The sequence below is a fragment of the Myiozetetes cayanensis genome, unplaced genomic scaffold (assembly GCF_022539395.1).
Source record: "Myiozetetes cayanensis isolate MyiCay16 unplaced genomic scaffold, myiCay2020 scf21, whole genome shotgun sequence".
Classification (NCBI taxonomy): Eukaryota; Metazoa; Chordata; class Aves; order Passeriformes; family Tyrannidae; genus Myiozetetes; species Myiozetetes cayanensis.
In genome coordinates this window covers 1577722-1600368 of record NW_026087423.1, presented here as the reverse complement: position 1 = coordinate 1600368, position 22647 = coordinate 1577722, and the positions used below count along the sequence as shown (strand labels likewise).

The window sequence follows — 22647 nt, the reverse complement described above, 5'->3', positions numbered from 1 at the left end:
TCGGGTTTGTTTTGGTTGTGATTTGGGTTTATCCCCGGCTGTGGGTTCAGCTTTATTTTGGCTTTAGTTCAGGTGTAATTCGGGTTTATTTTGGTTATAATTCAGTTTGATCCTGATTGTAATTCGGCTTCATTCTGGCTATAATTCGGTTTATACTTTGGTTAGAATTCGGTTTATACTTTGGTTAGAATTCGGTTTATACCTTGGTTAGAATTCGGTTTATACCTTGGTTAGAATTCGGTTTATACTTTGGTTATCACTCGTATTTGTTGTAGTTATCATTTGTTTTATGCTTTTGCTAAAATTAAGTTTATACTTTGGCCATAATTCGGGTTTATCTTGGTTATAATTCAGCGTTATTCTGGGTGTAATTCACCTTTATTTTGGTTGTGATTCGTCTTTATTTTGCTCATAATTTGGCTTTATTTTTGGTAATAATTAATCTTTATGTTGGTCATAATTTTACTTCTCTCGGGGTATAATTCATCTTTATCCTGGTTATAATTCAGGTTTATTTTGGGTTTAATCCAGCTTTATTTTGGTTATAATTCAGGTTTAGTTTGGGTGTAATTCAGCTTTATTTTAGTTATAATTCAAGTTTAATTTTGGGTGTAATTCAGTTTTATTTTGGCCATAATTTCGCTTTAGCCTGGTTATCATTTGACTTTGTTCTGGTTATAATTCGACTTGTATTTTGGTTATAATTCAATTTTATTCTGGTTATAGTTCAGCTTTATTTTGGTTACAACTCAGATTTTTTTCTGGGTGTAAGTTACCTTTATTTTGGCCATAATTTGGCTTTATCCTGATTATAATTTGGCTTCATTCCTGGTGTAATTTGGCATTACTCTGGTTATAATTCAGTTTATACTTTGGCTATAATTTGGCTTTATCCTGGTTATAATCCATCTTTATATCTATTATAATTCAGGTTTAATTTGGGTGCAGTTCACCTTTATTTTAGTTATAATTCACTCTTGGGTTTAATTCAGATTTATTTAGGTTATAATTCAGCTTTATTCCAGGTGTATTTCAGCTTTATCTTGGATGTAACCCAGCCTAATTTAGCTTTTCCTGGCAATAATTCAGATTTATTCTGATTATAATCCAGCTTTATTTTGGTTCTAATCCAGTCCTATCCTGCCATCCCAGCCCAAACCACCATGACGTGACCAGGGCTGGGGGGATCCCAGGCTTGACTCCACAGGTATCCAACTCCAGGCACTCCACAAACACATGAGGATGGAATGTTGGCACTTTCCCAAGGATTAGGGGTGCTCTGAGGGGCTTCAGGTCTGTTTTTCCTCTGATAATTCCCCTTTTTTGGGCCCTTGGAACTCGTAAAATGTTCTGCCTGACCCTGGGATCTGCTCTGCTTTTCCGTCTGATCCAGAGGGATTGGACACACAGACGTCTCTCCCCACGTCAACTTCTTCACTGAATAGTTTATATTCCGTTAGTCTGACCCAAATCCTGGTGGAATCCCGGCTCCCCTCAGCCAAGGGCTGTTTGTCATCACCAATTTCCTTGCCCTGGAAATCTCTTGTCAGCCCTGAAGAACTTCCTGCCTTTCCCAGGGATCAGGGATTTGCTGTGGGCAGCAGCGAGATCTTCCCGCTTCCAGCAGAGTCAGAGCGTCCTGGCTCTGCTCTCGCCGGGTTTTCCCGAGGCTGCCAACAATAACTGAGGATGGAAAGCGAACAATCCCTTCTTTCAGTGCCGGTTCCCGTTGGGAGCAGGGATTTGTGCGGAGGTGAGGCGGCCATCCCGTGGGATTTGGCTGCGGAATTTGTGCATCTCCAGCTGACTCTTTGGGGAGGTTCCTGCCAAAGTAACTTGTTGCTGCAGATGGACTCGTCCAGCTGGAAGGAGCTCGGGAGCTGCGAGTGTGGTCCCGCCGAGGGCTCCTGGATGGAGTCGGAGCTGGCACGGGAGGGATGCAGCGGGAATTCAGGCCCCAGCCTTCAGTGCAGAGCACTGGAGCAGAAAGGAGGGAAATAGTCACAGAATCCTGGAATGGGTTGGGTGGGAAGAGACCTTAAAGCTCATCCAGTCCCACCCCCTGCCATGGGCAGGGACACCTTCCACTAGCCCAGGTTGCTCCAAGCCCCATCCAACCTGCCCTTAGACACTTCCAGGGATCCAGGGGCAGCCACAGCTTCTCTGGGCAACCTGTACCAGGACCTCCCCACCCTCACAGCCAACAATTCCTTCCCAATATCCCATCTATCCCTGCCCTCTGGCAGTGGGAAGCCATTCCCTGTGTCCTGTCCCTCCATGCCTTGTCCCCAGTCCCTCTCCAGCTCTCCTGGAGCCCCTTTAGGCCCTGCAAGGGGCTCTCAGGTCTCCCTGGAGCCTTCTCTGCTCCAGGTGAACCCCCCCAGCTGTCCCAGCCTGGCTCCAGAGCAGAGGGGCTCCAGCCCTGGGAGCATCTCCGTGACCTCCTCTGGACTCTCTCCTAGCCCAGGACACCCCAGCTGGAGGTGTGAGCTGTATCCAAGCTTTATCCAAGCTCCCTGGCTGGATCTCTGTGCCCATCTTTGTCTCGTGGTTGTGCAGCTATGGGGAAAGCCCCTTCTTTTGCTGACTCTGCAGAAACACCCTGAGCCCAACACAGGACGGTGGATCAGACACACCCCGAGTCACTGGGAGTGGGAACGTGGCCCAGGGAAGGGCTTGGCTTGGACCACACCCACAGTGGGACCTGGAGCCGGGAGTGGAGCTTGTGCCCTCCTGAAAGTCAGCGAGGAGGGAGAGTTGATGGTATGGGGAGGACTGTGCTCCTCCCTGAAGGAATCTGGCCCCTAACCCAAGGTTTGTTGGGAGAGGAGTGAGCAGCTCTGTGTGTGTCTGAGGTGTCCTTGGCCAGGAAGGAGAGCTCCTGACCCGAGCAGGAGCCTGGGGGAGAGGGAAACCTGCCCCCCAAACACTTCAGAGGATCACTGGGAAGAGGTGCAGCGGGAATCACGAGGGCTCTTATGATGTGTTCTTGTGGCCTGTGAGTGGCACTTTGTGCCTCCAGGGATGAGGAGCCGCTGGCTTGTTGGAAAACTGGTTGGTATCCTGCTCCTGGGGCCCATCCCTCAGGTTGGGTTTTTTGTGTCCCTGTTGTGCTGGAACCTTCTCCCTGCCCTGGGCTTCCAACCCCATGGAAAACCGCAGCGGAGCAGGTGGAGGGAGCAGTGCAGGAATGTTTTGCTGCCTAATCCACCGTGGCTTCACCCCAGGCTGCCCATCCAAATGACCTCTCCAGGGAGCTTGGCTTGAGGCTCAGGAGCTGTGGGGTGGCTGTTGGGAGCGGGATGGAGCAGTGGGAAGTTGCCATTCTTGGAGTTGTCCTGTGCAGGTCTAGGAGTTGGACTTCAATGGTCCATGTGGGTCTCTTCTCGGGATATTCCATGATATTCCATGATATTCCATGATATTCCATGATTCCATGACCCCACTGTAGCTGCAGGAGACACCTTTCTTTTTTCCATGTTATTTTTTCAGTCTGCCCGGTAGAAATTCCCAGCTGTGTATTTTAAGGGATTAAACCTGCTTTGCATCTGTTTACTCTGCAAATGATGTCTCTAAATTGAGCCTAACTCTAAAGTAATTCCTGGAAATGAAATCTTAATCTTTCCAACACGGCAATGGAGATTAATAATCACGGTTGGGGTTTCGCTTTAAAGACTCGTAATTTGTATGGGGAAATCTTGAAGACACAAAGCAAGTGTCTTCCTTTTGTTGCTTCCAGCACAGAGGTTTGAGCTGGTACCTAATTAATTGATAACATCTGGAGGAAGGATAGACATTTGCATAGCTCTGGAATCCCTGTGTTAAAGCAACCCCAGCTGCCTCACCTTCCTCACCTCCCTGGGAGGGTGGGCAGGCCCTGACCCAGGTTGCCCAGAGAAGCTGTGGCTGCCCCTGGATCCCTGGAAGTGTCCAAGGCCAGGTTGGACAGGGCTTGGAGCAACCTGGGCTGGTGGAAGGTGTCCCTGCCCATGGCAGGGGGTGAGATGGAATGAGCTGTAATGTCCCTTTCCACCCAAACCATTTCATGATCCTGTGATTCATTCAACGATTAAACCCCCTGGTATTATTGGGTCCATATCCAAGGCCCTGTGGTGCATTTGGTGGCAGGTTGGTCTCACACATTCCCACGTGGAGTTTTTTCCCTCCCAGAACCAGGCTCCCTGGTGGACAGGAGACCCCATCCATCCTTCTTTTGGCCTTGCCTTTGCCCGTTTCTCCCTCTTGTGGTGCTCAACCCCGTTAGTGTCTGCCCATCTTGGAGCCACAGCCTCTTTTCCAAAGGCTGTGGAGTTATTTTAGCCCTTTCTATCCACCTGTGACCTTAGTCCTGTATCCTGCAGGGATGGGCACTCCATCCCTGCCCAGCTGCTTCCCAACCTCAATCCTTTGGTGTTTTAAAAGTGAAGGGAAAAGCTTCACAACCAGCCTGGAGAAACAGCTTAACTATTGAAGCAGCGAGAAGAGGCAAGTTTGGCTGATGTGTTTGCTGGTCTAAACATGCACCCTGTTACTGCCTCAGTGCTCAAGCTGTTCCTCTCTGTCCAGAGGATAATCCTGGATCCTTCTTAGCCCAGTGCCCCACTGGGTGCCGGGCCAGTGGGATGGGGTTGGAGGTAAAGCTGTTGTAAGCAGACAGGACCCGATTTCGGCCACGTGCAGCCGACTGTTGTCCCTTTGTCACCAGGCACAGGGAGATGTGGAGCTGAGCTGCAAAGCTCATCCTCTGGAACAGGGACACCCAAGGATTTGGCGGTGGAAATCTGGGGCTCGAAGGAGTTTTTGAGGAAGAGCTGGTGCAGTAAATTGGTGTTGGATTTTGAGCTCTGTCCAGTCACTGCACCAAAATAAAAAGGCAAGAGGAGGAAACGAGGGAGTGGAGTGCCCTCAGCTTCCTTCTGCATTGCAGGATACTTGGGAGGGGTTTTACAAGGATCCTTCTATCCCTGGTTTGGGCAGCAGCTCGTGGTACTGGTGGGGCACCGACCTCTCAGTGTACAAACCTAATGGGAAAGGATGAATCTGTGGGCAGGAACAGCTGTTTAAAAAAGCTGAGAGATATAATCCCCCTCAGCTACAACATGATCCTCGATAAATTGTTGGGATACCTGTTGTGAAGTCGATGTTCTGGTTCCTCTAGGTGCCTGTCTGCCCCGATGCTGCCCTCAGGAGCACGTGCTGCTCTTTTCAATGCCGTTCTTCATTTGTGTCTTGGAGGGGTTTGTGCCCCAGAGAGTCACAGTTTCTGATTGACACCAGTCTGGTGTTTGGGAGTTAATGTTTTGGAGATGTCTTGCTTGGTGCAGTTCAGTTCTGCACTCCCTTAACTTTGCTCAAGGGACTCATTATGCGCATGAGACTTAGGATGAACACGGATCCTCTTTGGCTTCTGTGCCTTACCCTGCACGTGAAAGGCTCTCTGGATGCCCTGCTCCCATCACAGCCCCTTCTCAACCTCTTGGAAACTCCAGAGATGGTTCAAAACCCCTGGCAATCCCCAGTCTGTTAATTAATCCAGAGGTGTGTTGCTGCAAAGGGGAAGGAGGGAGGGCATTTGGGACAGCAAATCTTTCTCTTTTGGTGTGTGTAGACTTTAGTTTGGATGCTGTTAATACCTCTTCTCTTTTTTCTTTTTTTTCTTTGTACAGGCAGTGTCTTTCAAGTGGGTGGCTTTTGAAATTAAAGGTACTTGAGCAGGGAAGCAGCCCTGGAAGTAATCTCCTTGAAGCTGGGAGGCAGCACGTTGTTAGGGAATCACAGAGCCCTTGAAATGGCAGAGAGGCGTTTGATGTGGTGTGGGCTGGCGCTGTTCCGAGGTGAGCCGGCTGCTGCTGCTGCCCCAGTGTCCTCCCTGGGCGAGCTGGGGGTGAGAGGATCAGCACAGCAGGGCAGGCTGGGCTCAAAGCCCCCATGTCTTCACGCAGGGAAGGCTCAGAGCTGTGATCCTTGCCCTGTGAGGCCCTTCCCGGGGCAGGGAGCAAGCAGCATGTCGGGATACTCTGTGTGTGTGTGTGTGTGTGTGTGCTGTACTGCAGATCGTGTCACTGCAGACGGCTCTGCCCGGTGTTCCAGCTCTGTGCTTCCCTGGCAGAGGTTCCTGCAGGAGCAGAATCCTCCTCTCAGCCTCTTGCAGCTTCTTCCTCTGCATCAGCCTGCTGCTTGACCCCATAACTCCTTATCTGTGTGTGAACTTACAGGGTGAGGAGAGGCTTTGGGACATAGAACCATGGAATGGTTTGGGTGGGAAGGGACTTTAAAGCCCATCCAGTGCCACCCCCTGCCATGGACAGGGACACCTTCCACAGCCCAGGTTGCTCCAAGCCCCATCCAACCTGGCCTTGGACACTTCCAGGGATCCAGGGGCAGCCACAGCTTCTCTGGGCAACCTGGGCCAGGGCCTCCCCACCCTCACAGCCAACAAGTCCTTCCCAATCTCTCATCTATCCCTACCCTCTGGCAGTGGGAAGCCATTCCCTGTGTCCTGTCCCTCCATACCTTGTCCCCAGTCCCTCTCCAGCTCTCCTGGAGCCCCTTTAGGCCCTGCAAGGGGCTCTCAGGTCTCCCTGGAGCCTTCTCTTCTCCAGGTGAACCCCCCCAGCTGTCCCAGCCTGGCTCCAGAGCAGAGGGGCTCCAGCCCTGGCAGCATCTCCGTGGCCTCCTCTGGCCTCTCTCCAGCAGCTCCACGTGCTCCCTGTGCTGTTCCCCAGGGCTGGGGCGGCTCTGCAGGGGGATGTCACCTGAGGGGGCAGAGGTGATGCCATCACCAGTTGTCCCCTCCCTCTCTCCCTTCTCTCTGGTGCCTTAGCTGCCCGTTTTCCACATCCTGCTCCGTGTCTGTCCGTGCAGACACCACGGGATGTGCTCGGCTGCACCATCTGCATCCTCACGCCCGGGCGGGTTTTTGGCCTCCTCGGTGGTTAACAGAAATAGGTTTTAATTAAAAGCTCATTATCGAGTTGTCGTGTAGCATTAGTAAATAAAAATAACTTTTACAGCCCTGCCTTGTGACTCAGTAAGTGGCAATTGAAAGTATTTGACATCACTTTATTTAAAAAAAAAAAATGGACGGATATTGCATATTTGATTCCCTGTTTGCTCCAAATGGGCTTTAAATCTGAATAAATGGTTGTCTCTGGCACTCTGGTTATCATTCAGGTCCAGAAGGAGAAATAAATGTGGTCTGCAGTCCCAAAATCATCTCCATTTGAGTTGTAAACTGTTGTGGGTGGGTGGTTTGGTCATCTCCTGAGGGGGGTTTGGAACAGCTACAGCCTATCCATTCCCTCATTCTCGGGGGGGTTGAGGGATGCTCTGCTCAGCCTTCTGCCATCTCCATCCCTGGCTCAGTGAAGAGGTGTCTCATCCTCTTGTTAAAACTTGATTCTAAATGGGAATAACATCACTCAGTGCCAGCTGAGCACTTTTTTCCTGGGGCTTGGTCCCCTTTTCCCAGTGGTCCTTTCCCAGGTCCTTTCCCCTTTCTCAGGCTGTGGTGTCACCACAGCAGGGGCTCTGCACTCTCTCCTCCTCCCTAGCACAGAACTAACAATAAAATGATCTGCAAAGCCATTTTCTGCATTATTTAAGGATAAATTGGTGCAGTAAAATACTCTATAGCAGTGAGTCACTTCTGCAAGGTCATGCACTACCCTGGTCTTGTGTGGGGGTGTGGACGGGCCGCTGTGCTGGGTTTCCCTGGGAAGCAGCATTCCCAGGCTGAGCTGGTGAGCCTGCCTTCGTGTCCCCTTGTTCCGAAGCCTGATTCCAGGGACAGCTGAAGCTCCAGTGGTTTGTGTTTGTGATGTTGAGGAGGTGACATTTTCATCTGCCACCCCTGGACAGAGCCAGGTTCTGTCCCCTGGAGTTTGGGCACCTCCCAAGGAGAGTTTCTTGTGTGAGGAACCTCAATACCAAATGGTTAAACCCATCCCTTTGCTTTCCCCTTTTCCACACAGCTGGTGCAAATCCAATTTGACATCCTTGGTGGAAAAACATCAGCCTGACAGTGTTTTGGGAATGGTGACCTCCTGCTCAACCCTCTCTGTGCAGAGGGGTTGCACCCTCTTGTTCCTTGCTGCCCATTTTTAAGAGTCGTGGAATATCCTGAGTGAAAAGGGACCCCAAAGGACCATCCAGGGCAACTCCTGGCCCTGCACAGACACCCCAAAATCCCACCCTGTCCTTGAGAGCGTTGTCCAAACCCTCCTGCAGCTCTGGCAGCCTTGGGGCTGTGCCCACTGCCCTGGGGAGCCTGTTCAGTGCCAACCACCCTCTGGGGGAAGAACCTTGCCCTGAGATCCAACCTGAGCCTGCCCTGACACAGCTCCAGCCATTCCCTTGCTTTCCTTCCCTCCTTGTCACCCCGTGACAAGGGGATCAAACAACCCTCCCGCTCATTTTTGGAGCTGCTCTATTGACTCGTGAGCTGAGGAGCACTTGTGAAACTTGACAGGGAGGTTGTGCTCCCAGATAAATCTCCCAGTTGCCTGCGAGTTTGGGAATGACTCCTGGTGCAGGTTAATAAATAATGCAAACCCCGTTAATAGATGCCAAATGCGCCGTCTCTGCTGGAGAAAAAGATGATGCCAATAACCTGGCCTGGAAATACTCTGTTCTAGCCACTGGCTGCAGAGTTTTAAGTGTTTAGTGCCGTTAATTTAAAATGCTTCGCTGATAGATTGTAACCGCTCTGTGCTTAGTAAAGCACATAAATTCCAGCTCCGTGGAATAACAGCCTGTTTATGAAGCACCTCGGCCCCTGAATCCATCCAACCACTTCCGTGCTGTGATCCTGCCGATGGCAGAAGGAGCTGCAAATGCCAGGGGTGGTGCCTGCAGGGTGCTGGAACGGCACATCCTGAGGGTCACAGCGAGCTGATCGTGATGGAGCTTTTTATTGGGAGATTGAGCTTTATAGCACCGTGCCACCCGCTCTGGCATATGGCTGAGAGGGGGGTGTTTTTCTTCTGCTCTGAGCTTCTTAGTTATGTTTTCAGGAGCTCATAATGGCTTGTAAAATCATCCTTGTGCTTCAGGTGTCACTTTAGTGCCGCCTGGGGAACGGTGTGACAGGCAGAGGGCAGGATGGGAACTGCCAGCCCATCCTGGGCAGCAGCTCTATCTGTCCCCTCATGCCTAGGGGGAGTTTTCTGGGGGATTTTACAACCAGAAGATGTGGCAGTTAATGATACAAAGCCTGTAAAATAGGGGTGAGGAGGGCTGGGGTCCCGAATGTCTGCGAGGCAGGTGGAGTTCAGCTGTCGGAGGATGCCACTTGAATGCAGATCGTTACTTTAAGTACCGAGGTGTGGAGGGGAATCGTGCCTGTTGGAAGAAAGGTTTCTGCTGTTCATTGATATATTTAATGAAGGTAATTCAGCACAGTTGGGGAGGATCTGTGCAGTGTTATGGTTGGGGACTGGAGCATTGTACAGGAATGTTAAATATATATTTCTGTCATCACATAAATGTGCGGTGATAAAGCGCTGGTGTAAAATGCAGCAGCAGAAGCCATCACTTAAAATACAGCCCCTTAAAGAGGGCTTGTAAAGTAGAGAAAGTGATTTTTTACACAGGCAGACAATGATAGGACAGGGGGGAATGGTTTTAAACTAAAAGAGGAGAGATTTAGGTTGGGGTTTAGGAAGAAATTCAGCCATGAGGCCCTGGCACAGGTTGCCCAGAGAAGCTGTGGCTGCCCCATCCCTGGAAGTGTCCAAGGCCAGGTTGGATGGGGCTTGGAGCAACCTGGGATAGTGGGAGGTGTCCCTGCCCATGACAGGGGGTGGGACTGGATGGTCTTTGAAGTCCCTCCCAACCCAAACCATTCCATGATTCCCATCACCAAGTTAAAATTGCACTCAAAGCTCCTGCTTTAACCCTTGCTGCTGGTCCTAGAAATAAACTGGTGCTTTGCTTTTGGGGAGGAAACCTTTGAGTTGTGCCAGCTGGTGAGCAAGGTTTGGGTGCCTGGGGTGGTTCAGTGAGGAGCCACAGCCAGTGGAAATCCCAGTCCCATCAACACACCAATCCTGTGGGATGTGGAGCAATGTGTGGGGAGGCAAGGCTGTGGTCCTGGGGACGTTTGGTGCAGGCACCGAGCTCTGCGCTGAGGCAACGGGCTGAAATACGGTCTCAGAGAAGGAAAAACAGCCAATAACGCTTTATGCAAAGCAGTTTAGTGAAGAAATAGCCTTTTGCTGGCAGCCTGCTTTTATGTGCCTGCAAAAACGCTACCAAATAGCTGTTTTAATGTGTCTCACTCTGTTTTGTCTGAAACCCTCGAATTAACCTCCCTCTTAAAACCACAGGCAGGGGAAGATCTTCGCAGTCTGAGCCATCCTGTGCCGAGCTGGAGCCCATCCCGGGGGCTGGAGGGTGGCGAGAGGTGTGAAATCAGAGGGTTATAATTCCAGCTCCGCCAAACTCTCTCCTCCCGGAGTTTTTGACCTCGAGGTGTTGACGGCGCTCGATCTGAGCAGTCCGGGGGAGGTGTTTGTTCGGGAGGGCAGGCGTCGGCTCCCTTCTATTCCCGGCCCGTCAGCCCGTCTGTGGCTGTGGGAAGGGACAGAACAGCGCCAGAGCCGTTCGCTGCAAGCCGGCAGCATGGCAATGAGCTCGGGCCGTGCCCACAAGGCGGCACTGGGGGACAGCGGCGGCGGCCCCGGCGCTGATATCGATGCGTGCGGGTGGCACCCGCGCTGAGTCGCAGCGACGGGAGGATGTGCCGAGATCCTTCGCCCAAGGGCCTCGGAGTAATGGCCATATGTCTCGGCCCAGCGATCGTTTCCACCCTGCAGATGGAAGAGCAAAGTGGCTTTGGCATATTAGATTCATCTGCTTTATGTCCCCCTTCACCTTCCTGCCTCCCGACGCCTTCTGTTTTTATGAGCCAACTTCGGCGGCAGCGCGGGTGCAGCTGCAGGATCGCTCGCAGGACACGGTCCCTGAGCAGGGCCAATTTTCTCTGCTCCTGAGCCACTTTTGTCACCAGCATTTTCAGCAGAAAATGCAGTTTGACTCTATCAAAATATGCTGCGGGAGAACCGCTGACTTCAGTGGTAATTATGGGTTTTTTGAGCTCTTTTTCCATCTTATCCGTGCAGGGTCGGTGGCTCTGCGCACACTCCCTGCCTGGATTGGGTCACTGCTGGTTTTTGGGAGTGCATTCCACCCTTCTCTGAGCCCCTGTTGCTGATGGGGCCATAGAGAGAGACATTAAAGCCACCAAGGGGCAGTTAAAAGGGGTTTTTATTTCCTACTGGGGACAGGCTGCTCCTACCAGGAACCTAAACATGTCAGGAACCTAAAGCTTAGCTCAACAGGAGCCTAAATGCACCCTTAGGTCCTCTGCTGAGTGTTAGTGGGTCACCAGAGGAGCAACCAGGGGCTTTACAGTGTCTTTTTTGGGGGGAAAGTGAGGAAATCACATCTCAGATTTCCTACTGAGGGAGGAGCTGCAGATCTGCAGATGAGATCAGATGGAAGGATGTACAGTGTGTTTTATTAGGATGTTTTCGTGTCTGTGCCAAGTGCCTTCTCCACGCTCTCAAAGACCTTGTGAAGTGAAAAGGGTGCATTTGGTGGAGCAGAGCTGGAGTTGTGAAGTCCCTCTTTGTAACTGCTTCCTCTTGGCTCTCCTGCAGGTGAAGTGGAAGGGGAAGGACCTGTTTGACCTGGTGTGCAGGACTCTGGGGCTGCGGGAAACCTGGTTCTTCGGGCTCCAGTACACCATCAAGGACACCGTGGCCTGGCTCAAGATGGACAAGAAGGTTGGAACCAAAGTTCTTGGAATCACGGAGTGGTTCGGGTTGGAAGAGACCTTAAAAATCAGCTTGTTCCAACCCCCCTGCCATGGACAGGGATGACAGAGGAAAATGTGCTTTCCTCTTGTTTTGAATGCCCGAGGTGGTATCGAGGTGAACTGGGATAGGGTATTTAAATCTCATCCCCGTGGCAGCTGCAAGTCAGAAAAGCTGGCAGAGGTGCCCAGCCCAGCTCCCTGGGAGCTGTGAGGCCTCAGAGTGTGCACACTGGATCCCCCTGAGGCATTCTGGGAGGTGGCCATGCTGGGGTGCTGCACTTTGGGGTGACTGCCATGTAAATGGAGCCTAAAAAAATCTCTGCTCCCGTGTCCCTGAACACAAAACCTTTAGGGGAAAGGTGGAGTCAATTCCTGGCTTGTTTTGTTGCTGAGATGTTCAAAGAGGAGGAAGAGCAAGGTGCAGAGGAGATGGGACCCAAATGTGTGAGTCTCTGGGGTGGGTCAGGGTGGTGACAGATGGGGTTCTGTTCACAGCCAAAGGGTGTAACAGCACAACCAGGGAGGTCTGGGTGTCTCACCTCGTGCCAGGGTTTTAAACCAACGTGAATCTGAACTGGGCAGTGCCAGCACAACAGAAGGGAGGTGAGAAACAGCACTGAAACAACTCAGTACAGGAAAACAAGGAGCAAGTCTGGTGGTGGCGTAGCAGGATCCAGGATTGCTCCACAAGCATCAGCAGAGGCAATGAGCACACAGCAGATCAGGATCAACCTTCCCTGTCTCATTCCTCATGCTGTTTGTTTCTGCCTTTTTTGTTCCCTTGCCTCGTTAGGAGTGTCAGAAATGTTTGTTTTCTTTTTTTAACTACAGCGTCTGAACTATTTAGGTCTGTTCTCGGTGTCTAAAAGTGTTTGACAAAAGATGTGTTGATCTGAGCAGAAGGGAGCTGGGTCTCGTCTTGAGGAAGCTGAAGTGGCTCTTGTGTCCCACAGGTTCTGGATCATGATGTTCCAACAGAGGAGCCCAAAACCTTTCACTTCCTGGCCAAATTTTATCCTGAGAATGCAGAGGAGGAGCTGGTCCAGGAAATCACCCAGCACTTGTTCTTCCTGCAGGTAGGAGCTGTGTCAGTACAGTTTTCCAACCCGAGGGAGAAGGAGCCAGGATGAGAAATGCCAGAAGGCTCCGGGATCAGAGCTGGCCAGCAGAGTGTGCTCCTCATCCTTATGTTCACACCTCTCCAAAGGGACTTGTTTTCAACAGCAAAAACTTCCTGGAATAGGTGAAGGATGGTTTGTCTGGATGAAGCAGTCAGAGCTGCCCAGACTCCCAGAGCTCCAAAGTGGCAGTCAGGAATGATGAGGTGATCTGGGATAGCCGTGGGTGGCGGCTCAGGGACGTGGATCTGTCAGATGCCAGCTCTGCAGGTGTGGGATCAGCCAAGGGGTGGCAGCTGCCTCTGGACATGCTGGCATTGCTGTGTGGAGCAGGGGGAGTTCATCCTGGAGAGCAGAGTGCAGCCAGCCTGTTCCCAGGCTGTACAGCAGAGTTCACCTCCCCACAAAACAGCCTCAGGTAACTGGAGCAGAAGAAAATCCCAGCAGCTCAGCTGCTGCTGGAAAAACAGAGGAGAAGGGGAAACCTCCCAGTCCCACCTGCCCCAGGAGCTCGTGCCCTTCTGTTGAGCACTGTGGTGGCCACATCTCAGGGTTGTTGTTTAAATTACTCTACAGAGCTGGGTGTCCTGAGGAATCAGCTCAGCTGAGGATGCTGTGGCAGGGCTGGTAACGAGGAGCTGCTATCACAGGAGCTCTCTCTCAGAGACAGGATCAATTTTCTGACACAAGATCCATTCTTTGACGCTTTTTTCCTTTGAAGAGTTGTGTTAAGCATGGATAGAGGGAGTGGGGCACTCCAAGTCAGACCCCTGGGTACTCACTGGGATGTTTCAGCTGCTCCGTGGCTGTTAATTTGAAGATAAATTATCAAATTTAAAAAAAGACACTAAATCTTACATTTGTTACACAAAAGTAGAGGCAGCCTGGATTTGGAAGCTCTTGGGAATAGCACTGTAGCCTGCAGGGTGCTCTGCCCTTTCCAAGTGAGCTCACCAGCTCCTCACTCTCCTGATGCTCCTCACTTTTCCAAAGTCCAGCTTTGTTTTCCAGAAGGATTCTAAATGCAAAGTATTCCTGCTAATTTCCAAGCTCTGTCCCGTGCACTGGTGTCTCTGTAGGGCTATTTCTACCTGCCTCACTTGCCAGGAGCTTTATCCACGACGAGGAAAAATGCTGTTGGCATCTTCGGGAAGGAAAACCAAGAGAGGAGAGAGAAGCAGCTCAAGCTGCATTTTCTGAATGCAGGCCGTGACTCTGCTGCTGGGATTTGTGTGCTGAGAGGAGCCTGGGCTCCTGTGAAGCACTTGGGAAACAGGAGCACACATAAGCTTGTAAACTCTCCTGGTTTTTATCTTGATGCAGCAGAATATCTGCTGTGATTATGTCGTACCCAACTTTGAGGACTCAAAGCACGTTATAAATTCAAATTGATGTTCCTGCATCTCTGACAATCCATTTAAGTCTCCCAGGAAATCGCCTGCTTTTTTTTTTTCCTTTTTCTTTCCCCCCCCTTCCCCTATCTTTAATCAGGAAAATTAAGTGTGCAAACCCAAAAAATATCAAACATGACAGGTCTAATTTTTTAATGCACGGCAGCCGGGGAGGCAAAGCCGTGGCTTTGGGGACCTGCATGTCGGCTCTCCTGGGAGTGTGGGCAGGACTCTGCCTGCTGCTAAAAGCACTGCCACGGAGGTGACCCCCAGCTCTCCGTGCTGGGCTGGGATGGCAGGGAATTAGCCTGGAGCACAGGTGAGCTCTGACTCACAATGAGGCTGAAGATCCTTGAGCCAAGCCTTGCTGTGCTCGGAGACTCGGCTGCTGTTTCATTCAGCGGCGTCTGTGCATGTCCTGTCAGTCCACACCTCGTGTCTTAAGAGGTTTTGTCGCCGTGTTTACATCCAAAACGTTTCCCCCCACCCTTGCCTTTAGCAACAGGAGGGAGTTTCTGTCATTGCCCGCAGAGAAACTGAGTTCTCCCAACCCTGGCTGGGGAAGGTGGTCTGTGAAAGCCTCTCCGAGCCGAGACACGCCGGGCCTGGACTGTAATTAGTGCTGGGGAGATTGTTAACTGTGTGCTTGACAGCTCGAGCTGAGAGAAACTGCAGCCATCTGCTGTGACAGCCATGCTCTGCTCTGCTCCACTGACGTGTGTTTGCTGTCCTGTGCTGCTCTGTGTGCAGGTGAAGAAGCAGATTTTGGATGAGAAGATCTACTGCCCTCCTGAAGCTTCTGTCCTGCTGGCCTCCTACGCCGTCCAAGCCAAGGTAGGCACTGGGGGGTCCTCCCAGGGCCTCCTCGTGGTGGTGATGGCTTAGTGTTGATCCAGGTGCTTTGTGATGGACCCACTTCCCCGGGAAGGGGAAGGCAGGGAAAGTTGTGAGAGCTTGGGAAGTGAGGGGGCTGCACTAGCACTGCTGCCTTCTCCACACGGCTGGTCCTGGCTGCCTCCACGCATTGGATGGATTTTCACTTTCTCTTTCCAGGACTTTTTAGCAAGTGCTCAGCTCATGAGCTGCAGAGCGTGCTGGAGCGTGGCTTAGTGCTGGAGCAGGAGAATTCCCCGAGCCTGAGCTTTTTTGGATCTCCTCCCTGCTTTTCCGTTGTAGCCGGAGGCGAGCCAGCCGTGGGACTCCCAGCTCCACTGCTGCCCCAGAATGCTTGTCATCATGATAACTGCTGTGTGTGAGTGCTCCAGCCTGCCACATCCACGCTATCACAGCGGGAAAGGGCTTTTCCTGGCTTCTCCCTCTGTCTTGGGTGTGATCTTGGGTGTTTGGCCTCACCCCACAGAGGGAGAAGTCAGTGTTCAGTGAGCCCCCCTTGTTCCTGAGGTGAATTCTGCTCTGGGCCCAGAGCTGGTGTGTTTTTCTGAGCATTTATTCCAGAGAACACTTGTTTTCCAGTCTGGAGCATGTAGCCTTGGACAGCTTGCAGCAGCCTGGGGCAGAGAGACTCCTGGGATGGAGGGAGCAGCCCAAGGTTCAGCAGCAGGGGCTGTAATTTATCCCTGTGTATGCACAGCATGTCCTGCTGCTCAATTAGCAGCTCTTGGAGCTCATCTCCAGTTTATGTGTGCAAGGATAACGTCCTGGGGAGAGCAGTGCCTGCAGTCTGAGCTCAGCCCAGCCACGCTATCGCTGGGGCTCGTGCTCGCTTCTGACTCTGGATGTCAGATTTTGGGAGGGGCTTGGCTCGCAGGACCTCAGGCAGGTGGCCCTGCTGGCTTGTCCTCAAGGAACTCAGAGCAGTTCAGGAGAAGCAGATCTGTGGGACCACCTTTGTTGGCAGTGCAGGGGGGAGATTTGGCCCCGTTGCCTCAAGAGAGGGCCTGATCCAGGCTGGTTTGTTCTCATATCATCTTCCTCATCACCCTTCAGTCCACACTCATGGATTGAATAGAGCCTGAACAGAGCCCTGGGTGCCTGCATCAGAGCCCTGGGTGCCTGAACAGAGCCCTGGGTGCCTGAATAGAACCCTGGGTGTCTGAATAGAACCCTGGGTGCCTGAACAGAGCCCTGGGTGCCTGATCAGAGCCTTGGGTGCCTGCACAGAGCCCTGGGTGCCTGATCAGAGCCCTGGGTGCCTGATCAGAGCCTTGGGTGTCTGCACAGAGCCCTGGGTGTCTGAACAGAGCCCTGGGTGTCTGAACAGAACCTTGGGTGCCTGATCAGAGCCCTGGGTGCCTGCATCAGAGCCCTGGGTGCCTGAATCAGAACCTTGGGTGCCTGATCAGAGCCCTGGGTCCGTGCACTGGCGTTCTTTGATGATAAACGTCTGAACTTACTAGAAAAGGGTGTTTTCTCCTCATAGCCAGAATACTGATGAAACCATCAGTTCAAGAGGCTCATCAGCCAGGGAAGGACAAGTAGCTTTTCGAAGTGTTTCTGTTTGTGTGAAACATCCATCACTCTTATTAGAGTGCCTGAGTAAACACCTCCTTGGCGTTGTCTCCGTTGACCTGCCGAGCTGAGGATACGTCAGGCAGGACTTCTCCTGTTGCCAAAATGAATAAACCCTTGGGTAAATATTGAGCTCTGTGAGCCCTTGGCTGGGACAGCTCCTGCTCATGTGCTTGGGAACAGGCTGTGACTTGGGCCAGGACGGTTGTGCCGTCCCCGTTCTCCTCCTGCTGACACTGGACACGCTCGGGCGCTGGGAAGAGTCAGCTGGAGTCGGAGCACTTCTCACCTTCATTCTGCACCGAGATCAGGAGAAGGTGGAAGAGGGATGACTTTTCTGCTCTACACTAACAGGCTTTTCATCAGCTTTCTCCAGCCTGGGATTTCCTTTTCTGCTTTTATTCCCAGCAAAGGAGAAAGCTGAAAGCACGTCTTTGGTACGGAACCAGGAAGAAAGATGTTACAGGTCGTCTCCTTCCACTTAAACAGGATAATGATGTCCTTCCTGGCCAAGAGGAGCGGGCAGTGAGCGCAGTAATTTCACTAATAACGTGCTGATTTGCATGATTAGGGGCATAATAGCCTGACACAGTGGTGTGTGTGCATCCCACAGCCACTTACTGACAGCCAGGTGTTGGTCCATCCACACCGACCTGCAATAACAAAGGAAACGTGGGGGTCATAAAAGTAAAAGCTTATTTATTTCTCCCTCATTGTGTTCATTTGGAGAATTACTATGTGCTTTCCCCTCTGTTCAAACCACCCACACTGCTTTCAGAGGTTGGAGGTGGTTCAGGTTTTAAATAGCTGGGAAAGACGTGGGATCAGCTGAAAAAAAAAAAAATCGGGAACATCCAGGAGGTTCTTCTATTTTTTGCCCCTTAAATGGAGGTCACTGCTGTGCTGCAGCTCCCTCAGCACTTCAGATCTTTTAGCACCACAACAGGCTCTTTAATTATTATTATTTTCCCCCCAAACAAGCAATGCTTGGCGTTGATTTGAAGCTGAGCGTGGCTGTGTTTATGCAGGACAATCTAAGCCAGACGTAGGAATGTGGTAAAGGCAACTTCCATCCCTAACCATGAATATTAATCATATAGTTCTATTAACAGGAGCTGAAATTCCATGACAGTTCGGAAGTAATGATTTAATTGAAAAGGTCTTTAGAAGTACGTTTGCCGAATCATTTGAGCCAACAGATTCTGCAATACTTAAGCCATTTGTTGATTTTTGACTTGTGAATAATTAATGTTCTCATCCAGACTCCCCTCTCAGTACAAATATTCCTTTGGGACACGGCAGCATTTTTCAGCACATGAAAAGTCGCATAATCCAGACTTAGTCTTGGATCTCCACGGTAGATCACAACAGAAAATAATCGCTTTAATCCTATTTGCCGTTATTTTCATCACCCAAAAATGATTTCCTTGCTGCCTGTCCAAGGTTATTGGAGTTGTTTCCTTTGCCAGTGCCGCCTCTTTGGTGCTGTCCCCTTTTGATGGGGATTTGAGGGATGTGCCCCTGCATCCTGAGGGGTTCCAGGCCCTTGGAAGGTGCAGAGTTGCTGCTGCTCAGCACCCTCCTGGCTGAAATCCGGGGTGGTTTTGTTCTATTAATTGAAGTCTGAGTCAGTGCTGGTTGTTGCTACATGTTCCCTTGGGATCTGCATTGGCTCCAAATCAATATTTGTGACTTTAATCCCCACGTGTCGCCTCCCAAGCGGAGAGGTGGGATGTGTGTAGACTTTTGATGCCGAGCTCTGGTTTTGGTGTACGACGTGACGGTTCTGGCATCAAGAGGAGGATGGTATGAAAAGCTTCCCGACTTGTTACATGACCACCATGTGCGTCTTGCTCTTGGTGTTAAAAATTGTCACTGTTTGGCACTTCCTGAGCTGAGGTTCCTCAGAAGAGCAGGGAGGGAGGGGCTGCTTCCCTTGCAAAGTGACTCGAGCAAAAGCTGCCGTGTCTCGTGTAATTGGGGACTGTCACTGCAGAAGTCCTGTTTGCCAGGTGAATGGAAATCACAGCACTCCTGTACGTGCCTCACATCCTTTGTTCCTCTTCTCTTGGACCTGCTGGGTTGTTTGAGCCATTTTCTGGCGCTTTCCTGCCCTCTGAGGCCGTACAGGAGGCGAATTCATTTTCACAGGCACCGCAGGGACACGCGGCTCCTCAATCTGTTAATAAGCGGTTTTATTTCTCAGTCACTTTATATGCTGCTCAAAGAGATGGAAATCTAAACAAATACCAGTAATTACTGATGCACTTAGCAAATCTGAATTGGATTCCTCGACCCAGTTGAGCAGCAGACCCTCTGGCAGAAAAGCCACCACCTGCCTGAGAGGAGTCTGTCAAACTCCTCTAATTTTTTTGATACTTATTCATTAAGGTGATGAGCAGCGGCAGAGGAGCCACCATCTGCCTCATCTGAATCACCGCTATCCATCAGGTTTTGGGGACAGGTCTTTGTCCACATCTTATTTCCTCGTTCCACTGCCAGTGGGACTGCAAGGACCCCTCAGGTGTAGAGTCTTGCCCTGCGCTGGGGGAAGTGTTAATGAGGGTGCGGTAAGGAGAGTAAAATAGACAGCCACCATCTCGTCCAGCTGGTTGACTGATGGTGAACCTCAGCTGGTGGTGGTTGCCAGCTGAAGGGGTGGGAAGTGGTGGAGTCACCGTCCTTGGGAGTGCTCAGAAAGCGAGCAGACCTGGCTCCTGGGGACATGGTTTAGTGGCCATGGTGGGATTCACTCAAAGGTTGGACTTGATCTTGGAGGACTTTTTCCATAATTCTGTGATGGTGGGAGGTTTTGTTCTGCTTCTGCTTGTGTTGCATGAGTAGAAGGAGGCCGGTCATTTCCATTAGCAGTGAAATGACAAAGAAAATCAGGTTATTAACTGTGTGGAGCAGCTCATGTTCTCTGCTCCTGAGGGGAGGTGTGAGCAGGCCGTGTTTGCTGCCTCCTGGGGTGGGTGTGTGAGAGGTGAGGAGCTGAATTTGCCTGGTTGTTAATGTGGGGTGGGCACTGTGTCTGTGCTTCTTTCCAGTACGGTGATTACGACCCCAATGTGCACAAGAGAGGCTTCCTGGCACAAGAGGAATTGCTTCCAAAGCGGGTAAGGAGCTCTGAGGAATCGGTGTCCAAGCTGCCTGGAGGTTGGACATGGTGCTGGGACTTACCTTGGGTATTTTCTGGCTCGCTGGCTAAGAGGCAGCAGTGTGAGCTGGTCTGTGTCTCCCCACACATCCCAGGTAATAAACCTGTACCAGATGACTCCGGAGATGTGGGAGGAAAGGATCACAGCCTGGTATGCAGAGCACCGGGGCAGAGCGAGGTGAGCCTGTGCTGCTGGTGGGGGTCAGGGTCCCAGCCCTCCCCTGAGGAGTCACCGGGGTTTAGGGAGCTTGGGCAGGCCCTGGCTGAGCTCTGCTGCCAGCAGCTTAATCCCAGCACTCCTCTGCTGCAGCCTCATGGAGGGCAAAGGGCTTTTCTTGGTGGCTCTGCTGTCCCTTGGTCACTGTCAGAGTCCTCCAGAGGAGTCAGGGATGATGCTCAGTAAGGGCTCACCTGCCTTGGGGGGGCTTTTGGGGCCAGGAGAAGAAATGGGAATTCAAACTCCCTGTTGCTGCCTCGGGTGGCAAAATGCTCCTTTTGGGGGATAAACCTAAAGTCAGAGGGATCTCAAACAGGGGCCTCCCAGCCAGGGGTTTCCTATTTATGCTGAAGGGAGTGGGAGGCGGACAAAGCCAGGCTTGCAGTGCTGCATCTCACAGCCAGTAAGATGCTGGCAACTGCAGAGTGGGATTTGCTGTTGGACTTTATTGATCCTGCCAGCAAAGACAGGATTGACCTGTGTGATAGAGACAGTCCAGGCTCTAAAGCCTGGTGAGTGCTTAGGATGAGCAGGAGCAGCCAGGTCCCTCTCTGATCCTCCCAAACACTCTAACACTGGGCTGCTCCTGCCTGGCAGAGATGAAGCTGAGATGGAGTATTTGAAGATCGCTCAGGATCTGGAGATGTACGGCGTGAACTACTTCGCAATCAGGGTGAGTGAAGCCGTGGGCTGTGTTTTCCTGCTGGGGTAGCTCTTGTGTTGGTCTCCACATCTGGAGTTGAGGGTGGGGAGCCCTGGGGAGCCAGGAGGGCTGGGAGGTGGCTGTGGCACACTGGGGAGCCCCAGCTCTGCTCTCCTGGCAGCCGGTGCTGGCTCGGCTGGTCACTGCTCGGGGCTGGCTGCTGGAGATAACAGCGGTTCATGGCTCGCCCTCTCAGTGGGATAAAAGGCATTTCTGCTCTTTTCTTTCCTCCTGTAGAATAAAAAGGGCACAGAACTGCTCCTTGGAGTCGATGCCTTGGGGCTTCACATTTATGACCCAGACAACAGGTTGACCCCTAAAATCTCCTTCCCGTGGAATGAGATCCGGAATATCTCGTACAGCGACAAAGAGGTATGGATGTGTCTCCTCTCCTCCCTGAGAGCAGCAAGAGCACAATTGGGATTTAAAATGATTTCTCTCGGCTTCTCTGTCGCTTGCTCTCAGCAGCTTAGCTGAGGGCAGCTCAGCTGCTCCAGTGGAAACCTTAATTCCAAGCCTTCCTGAAGCCTTGCAGGAGTGGGCGTGCGAGGGGTCACCTGGGAGCTGTTCTCCTCTTTGCTTCCAGAGGACGTTCCAACCCTCCATGTAATCTTTTCGAAAACCCCAAATTGCTGTTGATGTGCTTAGCCCAAATATCAGAGTTCAGAAGTTAAAGCCTCTGCTTTACTGAATATATTACAGTATTTATTGCTGTGGATATACTCTGTATTATGGGATACAGGGAGATGTATTCCTGGGGAGAAGAGCTCTTGCCATCTCATTACATCATCTGGAGTCTCAGGCTGTCGGGCTTGGCATAGCAGCTGGAATCTTTTTAGGAAGTTGAGTAATTTAAGCCCTGAGTCTAAATATGGGTCTTTGGAACTGTTGGCCCCCAAACCCAGCAGAGAACAGCAGTGGAATTGGCTGTGGAGGGGGGACTGAGCAGCTCAATTTTCAGTCTGAGGGAGCTGCTCAAAGCAAGCAGCTGCCTTCATGGTACGGAAGAGAATTAACTTCTTAATTAAAAATGGTTTTCTAATCTAAACACGGTATCGATCAGGGGAGCAGCTAAAGGTTTCTCATCAGCTGCGTTTATTGCGTGTCTTGTGAAGTTTTATAAGCACTAAAGCCGTGCTGGAATTCTCCTCACTTGCTTTACTCCTTAAAGAGCTTCACGACTCCACAAACAGCCCAGCACTGAGTGACTTCCAAAGCTTCCCTGCCTGGGAGGTCTCCAAAATCCAGGGGCTGACTCTTCCATAGCCAGGCCCTGTCACAGGGCTGTAACAGCTTCCTCTGGGGATAAAAGGATGGATCCTTTCCATCAGCTCAGTCATCTGGGTAATCAGATGGCCGTGACAGCAAACAGGGCTAAGAATGACAGCTCTGGACAGCACAGAGGGGTTTATCCCTCCTCACAGAGACTGACTGTTCATGTGGAGCTGAAGTTCCTCTCCTGCCTTATTTCTGCTGCTGCTCCAAGTGACTGGTTCTGCCGGAGCCCGAATCCAGGGACATCCATGCACGTCTGCCTGGGTGAAAACCCTAAAGGGTTGGCTCTTAAACTGACAAAGCCAGGCAGTGCCAGGCTTTTTTTAAAAGGGCTTCCTGCCCTTTTAACTGCCTGGAAGGAGGGTGGAGATGGGAGGGTTGGGCTCTTCTCCTCGGAGAAAAAGTGACAGGATGAGATCAAACAGCTTCAAGCTGCACCACGGGAGGTTTAGGTTGGATATTAGGGAAAACTTCTTCACTGAAAGACTGGTCA

The 22647-nt window shown here is 51.4% G+C and overlaps 1 protein-coding gene across 5 annotated transcripts in view; it reads left to right on the top strand.

The window, feature by feature from the left end:
• NF2 (NF2, moesin-ezrin-radixin like (MERLIN) tumor suppressor) overlaps positions 1 to 22647 on the top strand; it is a 46363-nt gene that overhangs the window by 388 nt on the left and 23328 nt on the right. For all 5 annotated transcript variants that reach the window (XM_050318280.1, XM_050318279.1, XM_050318283.1 and 2 more), the window contains exons 2-8: positions 11664 to 11789; positions 12775 to 12897; positions 15081 to 15164; positions 19850 to 19918; positions 20055 to 20137; positions 20774 to 20849; positions 21117 to 21251. In XM_050318280.1, the coding sequence (XP_050174237.1) occupies positions 11664 to 11789; positions 12775 to 12897; positions 15081 to 15164; positions 19850 to 19918; positions 20055 to 20137; positions 20774 to 20849; positions 21117 to 21251 (696 nt within the window). The remainder of the gene's footprint in view (positions 1 to 11663; positions 11790 to 12774; positions 12898 to 15080; positions 15165 to 19849; positions 19919 to 20054; positions 20138 to 20773; positions 20850 to 21116; positions 21252 to 22647) is intronic.